Genomic DNA, 6,000 nt, shown 5'->3' with positions numbered 1-6,000 from the left:
AAATATCATATTACCTCTAAAATTTGTAAAATTACCTCTAAAATTTGTAATTTCAGTACTACTTGTCTGTATTTCATAATCATATTGTGTTTTTCTTTTATATTCATTATATCATAAGAACAGCAATTTAAAATTGTTTAATGGACATCATCACAGCAGTTTCAGGGTCAAAATCTATTAGTAACCTAGGTATGTTTGTATTTCAGGATTAGCTTTGTAGTGATTTATCATTGTTTCACATATTTTAAATAATATATGGTGGCAAATATAACATTAAAAAGAATATTGGAGAAGGTACTGAATAGTATTCAGTACATTTTAACTGTATAGAGAACAGTAATGAATAAGGTTTGCAAAGTATAGCCTATACCAACAAAAACTTAGCCTGTTTACACTGAACTGTTTTAGATTTCAGCACGCATGCAGTTCAGTGTTGTACAGGTAGTCCCCAGTTAAAAGCAGCAGTTCTGTTCCTGTCATAAGTGGCAGTAAACCACTTATTGGCACCTTTAACCACTTACCAACGGCAATAAACTGCTGACTAATGCCGATAAACCGCTTACCAATGCCAATAAACTGCTTACTGATGCTGAAAATTGCTTACCGTAAAACTGGAATGCCATTAACCGACGCCGCCGTCAAGCGAGGACTGCTTGTACATCAGTATTTAGAATATATGTGAAATGGCTGTAGCTACGTAGCTTAAATCTGTTTTGTCAGCTTTGCCCATATTTTCAAAGCATTGTGAGAATTTTAATGAGAAAATGAATAAGTAACATCAATAGGCATAGATATGAATGAATGTTCAGAGTAACCAGTGTTGGAAAAACATCTTTTATTACTGGTAGTTGTGTACCATATGTTACAATTCTTCATGTAATCGTTTTATGAAGAGTGTAGAGAATCCAGCAACCACAAATTTATACCTGGGAGATGGGATCAATGCAAGGAGAGTAGCATCATCTGCATAATCATTAAGTTTGTAATTGGGCCAAGATCACTACCTGGAGGAACACCATTGTCTTTTTTAGATATACTGCACTGTATACTTCACGTAAGGATTAGTACTTTTAACACATTTGAGTTGATTCTCTAGAAATATTTATCCAAACTTGGAAATAATTCAGGATTTTCAAAGACTGATTTTTGTGTTTACTACTCAGGATGAAGAACATGGATACTTTGGAAATGTGAATGGACAAGTTGAAACAGTTTGTCAGAAATTGGCCAGTGATCCACAACTACAAAATGGCTATCATGCAATGGGCTTCTCCCAAGGAAGTCAGTTTTTGTAAGTACTAAAGACAGCATTTGTTTTCAGGCTTGATTTATGGAAGTAGCAGACTGGGGAATGCATTAGCAGATGATCAACATAATTAAAAAAAAAATAGCAGTCTTTGAAAACAAAAGATTCCAAATAAAGTAGACACAGTAATGTCATTGATAAATTTGTCACCTAACTTAGAGTTTTCATCCCAGCTTTAAACTTAAGTAATTTTTGGTAGAAAATGAACCAGTTTAATATGTGGGTATCAGAATGTATACTTTGACAAAAAGTTTTGTCTAGAAGTGATGAAATCAGCCAAAAGAGCATATCCTCAACAAAAACTGTGAATGAATGTTAGATAGCCAAAATGTGTAAGAGAGAAAGTGTTTTTACAGCTCAGCAAGACTATGACTTCCAGCTAACTGATTTATCATTTTATTGGCCTGGTAAGTTCCACAGATGCTTCTGTATGCTCTGTTGCATATAATTTTTGTTCATTATAGATAATTATAGTATGGACTGGTATGGGATAGTTTTTACTGTTTTTGAAAATTTTTATAAAATTTTCCTTTTTCACAGTTTGGTTAACCACTTCCCATAGCCTAATTGGTTAATATGTCATGAACCTGCAATAAAAAAGCTAAGTTGATTGCTGGCTGACTTGAGTTACAGTTCTGATAATCTTGTGTTTGAGGAATCCACTGATTATTGAATTTTTTAGCAGTTTAAAGTAACTTATAAATGTTTTTATTGTGCAGTGAAATGTTCTTCCATATAGGAATATTATTCTGGCATGAAGGGCATCAGTATTTCTCATTTGGAAATTCATCTACAGCAGTAATTATAAAGTTAATAAAACTAGCTGCTTTCAGAAAGTTTGGGGTATGCAAAGATGTAAATGTGACAGTGTTGTTAGACTTAAGTAAAAGGAGCTGTTGGTACACAATTGATCGATGTAAGTTTCAGTCTTCTGATTGGAAAGCTTCTAAAACCTAAGTCTATCTGATCATCCTCTGGCTTCTTTTACAGTCACAGCCAGGTTTTTATTCTTGTCTGAATACTTTAGTGTTATGCTCAAAGTTTAACCTTTTATGCAGTGAAAATGCTGTAGAAGCATTATGTATATAATTGTTTTGTGTGTATGTGTGTCTTCTGATCTTGCATTGTCATGTAAGTTTCTCTCTTACTGTGTTATGCTTTAAGGTGTACCATCTCTGACAGAAAAGCACTCTACTCTGTAACATTTTTCAGTCTGAAGTGCTAGGCTGGTGAGTGGTAAAATATGTTGGATTAATTAACAGTTATATTAGTCAACAGTTATATTAGCCAAGTGTGTGTCAAGGTACCCTAATTTTTAGTGGACACACAAGATAAACCAACTCGACCTTTAAATTGCAATGCAAAAAGATGTAAATATCTGCATTAGAGTGGTTGATTTAAGTGGTTTTCCATCCTCTATGTACATACTTTTGTGCTAGACATAAAATTATAGTGTCTGATTTGAAAAGAATTTATGTACACTTTTCATTTTTGCATACTGTTTTGAGTAGACCAACTTTTATAGAATCTCAAGAGCTACCAGAATGTTTTTTTACTATATTCATGCTTAATGATTGCAATGCAAAAAAAATTATATATACATTAATGGGGTTCCTTAGCTAAAGTAACCGTCGAAATCGTAAAAAATCAAGAAAATACTTTTAATGCTCTGGAGGCATTGAAAACTAAACTCATTTATATTACCATCCAACCAAAGGGATTATTCTGCCATTTTCCCCATTTCTTCCTGAGAGATAAGTCAAGGCTGAAGATGCGTAAAAACATCTCTTTAAATCTTTTAGGCTTCAAAAATTTAAAATATTTGCTTGGGTAGAGTTGGATAAGTCTGATGTTATCAGGTAATCGCATGCCAAAATAGTTTTCGTTTTTAAAGTTGATTATACCTTAGCAACTGAGAAAGTTAGGAAATTTAAGAAATTTGTTGTACTAAGATGAAATTTCCACAGTTCTGGACCCCATACTATTTTTATTTATGCCTTATTGATGATAACCCTTTGATAAAGGGAGGCATCCAACCAAGGGGATTTATGAAATATAAACCTTTAGCCTTCAAAAATTTAAAATAGGAAAGAGTTGGAATGTTATCAGGTTATCAGCATGCCAAAATAGTTTTCTTTTTAAAAGCTGATTATACCTTGACAACTGAGAAGTTAGGAAATTTAAGAAATTTTTTTATACTAAGATGACAATTATCTTGATGATAAGTTTTGTTAGTCTCTTTTTTTCATTTTTTTTTTTTATCTATTTTTTTATTTCAGTTTCTTTACATGTCTGTTATATTATGTAATTTTCTTTTGATAAAATTATTTAATATGTCTTTTATTATTTTCATTTTACTTTTCTTTAAATAATTTTGCTTCCTGTAATGTAATTGTGTGTATTTATTATAAGTGCTATCTAGTATGTATGGGTTCTTTTATTATTAGTTCTTAAATATTTATCTTTTTATTTTTTGTTTTAATACTGAATGAAGGAAAAGAGAACAGAAAGAGAATTATGTAAAACTATGTTACTACACAACTATGAGTGTATATTATCAATTTTTGTGTTTTTACCTGTGGTTAACAGTGTTCAAATTTGAAATGTATGGTTCTGGGCATTTTATTTTATGCTGAAGTGGAGGATTTTGCAATTGAAAGGGTGAATAGTTAGGTTTTTTAAGGAAAGTATTTGTGAACATTAATTTTTAAGAACATTGTTTGGTTCATGCTCCACCTAGGCGTGCAGTGGCTGAACGTTGCCCAAACCCACCTGTGAAGAATTTGATCACTTTTGGCGGTCAACACCAAGGTGTCTATGGCCTTCCTAGCTGCCCAGCAGAACCCAGGCAGTCCCGTATGTGTGAATATGTACGTCGTTTGCTCCATTTCGCATCCTATAATTAGTAAGTTATATATCTCTCTTTCTCTTCTGTTATGGTGAAGGTTTTTTTATGAATGCCCTTGCTCAGTACCCAGTACAAGTGTTTCAGTTGTAGTTGAATTATGAGCAGTAGTCAAATTCTTTTCCATATGAAATAAAAAAAAGTTCTTGTACAACATATAAAATAAAAATACAACCCATTTTTCACTGATGACTGCGTTTACCATCTGGGGTAAAGTATATCTCGCCATCCCATGTTGGCTCTTATCTATTGTCATGAGGAGGTTCTTATGTTCTGGTATTCAGCCAACACCAGTTGGATTTTTCCAGCTCAAATTTTTGTTCCTCATTTACAAACAGTTCATTGATGCCAGCTGCAATGAATCTAAAAATTTGACTTAATGTTTAAACAATAATAGTTTTTAGTATTAGTTTAATCTGGTTGTTTCTCTTAGCATATTAGTAAGCCAGATTTTTTCTATTTATTATTTTCATGGGAAATTTTGTTTTATTCTTTCTTTGTTTTTTATTTAATTATTTATTTGTGTATATGTATTGGGATGAACATGAATAATTATTCTATGATAGTTTGCTCAGCTTAGAAGAAACTCAGTAGACTGGGAAGTCTTAAGAGTGCATTATTTGGAGAGCTTGCCACAATTGTTGGTAAATTTCCTCTTGAATACATTTCTTCCATTTGAGGTCATCTTCACATGATCTTAGGATCAGTGAGTGCTTGTTTGGGAGGCTGTGAGAAACTCCATTGATGAAAGGATGCTTCACAATATTCAAAGAGTTTGTTTGCAAGTTTTCCCCAAGAGGTTTTTTTCTCTGCAGATGCCTTGCTGAGAGGTTATAGAACTTACCTCTCATATTTGTTGGAGAACAAGTTATTGGTTTTGAAAGAAATCCATATTGAACATCAGTTTTCTAGAACTGAATGTACTTTGTCACACTATTACATGAACAGGCCCTGGCTTGTACAATAGTGGTGTCAGAAAACATTACTTTGGTTACTAAACTCTAGATGCTAGAAAATACAAAGTTGTAGGTGTGACATAGTATTTTACATATTTCTGTAGCAACTTGAGACATCACAGCACTCTAGCACCTTCTCTCAGCCATTGTCACTTAATTGGGAGTATCAGTCTACTTGAAATTTTGTCAGGTCACATGGAAAGATGGTAAATCTTGGGAAGTCATCTTGCAAGAGTGCTTTCATTATGGGGATGAAACATCAGCTAAACACTGGAATGGCAGCTATAACATATAGCATGACTTGCATATTTAGGACATTGTTTTAAAAATTAAAGTATACATCACTTTACATGAGCCTATGTATGCTGTTATCATTTAAGAGACACATTGTAAAATGAAGGAGGACACTCCTCCCATCAGTCACACATGCAGGATTCTGGCAGCATCAGGTCCTCCTTAATCTTTCCTCTTCATCATGTTCTCAAGCCATGTGTTCAGCAAGGTGGCAGGAGTCATTTGGATAGTTCCATTGTCAAGGCTTACATGAGAAAGTGAGGGAAGTGAAATAAAATCTCAGTGTTCTGAAAGGGAATTATCTCCCAAAACTCTTGGTCTCCATGTTGGATGAATTTTTGTCCTGAGGTATTAATCAAGCCTAGCATTTGAGCCCTCACAGACATCATCCCTTACAAACCAGCCCAAAAGGTCATATGCATACCTACTGTCCCTGTCATCAGTGAAAAGGGTAATGTCCATACTGTCCTTAGCAGCATCTTGTATTCTAGTTGCTCATATTCCCAAGTCCACAGCCAAGACTCACACAAATTCCCCTC

At 33.6% G+C, this 6,000-nt stretch overlaps 1 protein-coding gene across 1 annotated transcript in view; it reads left to right on the top strand.

Moving 5' to 3' along the window:
• The window catches only part of Ppt1 (Palmitoyl-protein thioesterase 1), a 34,735-nt gene that overhangs the window by 21,735 nt on the left and 7,000 nt on the right, over positions 1–6,000 (top strand). The window contains exons 3-4 of the mRNA XM_067114798.1: positions 1,164–1,291; positions 4,047–4,211. Coding sequence (XP_066970899.1) covers positions 1,164–1,291; positions 4,047–4,211 — 293 coding nt within the window. The remainder of the gene's footprint in view (positions 1–1,163; positions 1,292–4,046; positions 4,212–6,000) is intronic.

Source organism: Macrobrachium rosenbergii, chromosome 13 (genome assembly GCF_040412425.1).
Source record: "Macrobrachium rosenbergii isolate ZJJX-2024 chromosome 13, ASM4041242v1, whole genome shotgun sequence".
Lineage (NCBI taxonomy): Eukaryota > Metazoa > Arthropoda > Malacostraca > Decapoda > Palaemonidae > Macrobrachium > Macrobrachium rosenbergii.
This window is presented reverse-complemented; position numbering and strand designations above follow the sequence as displayed.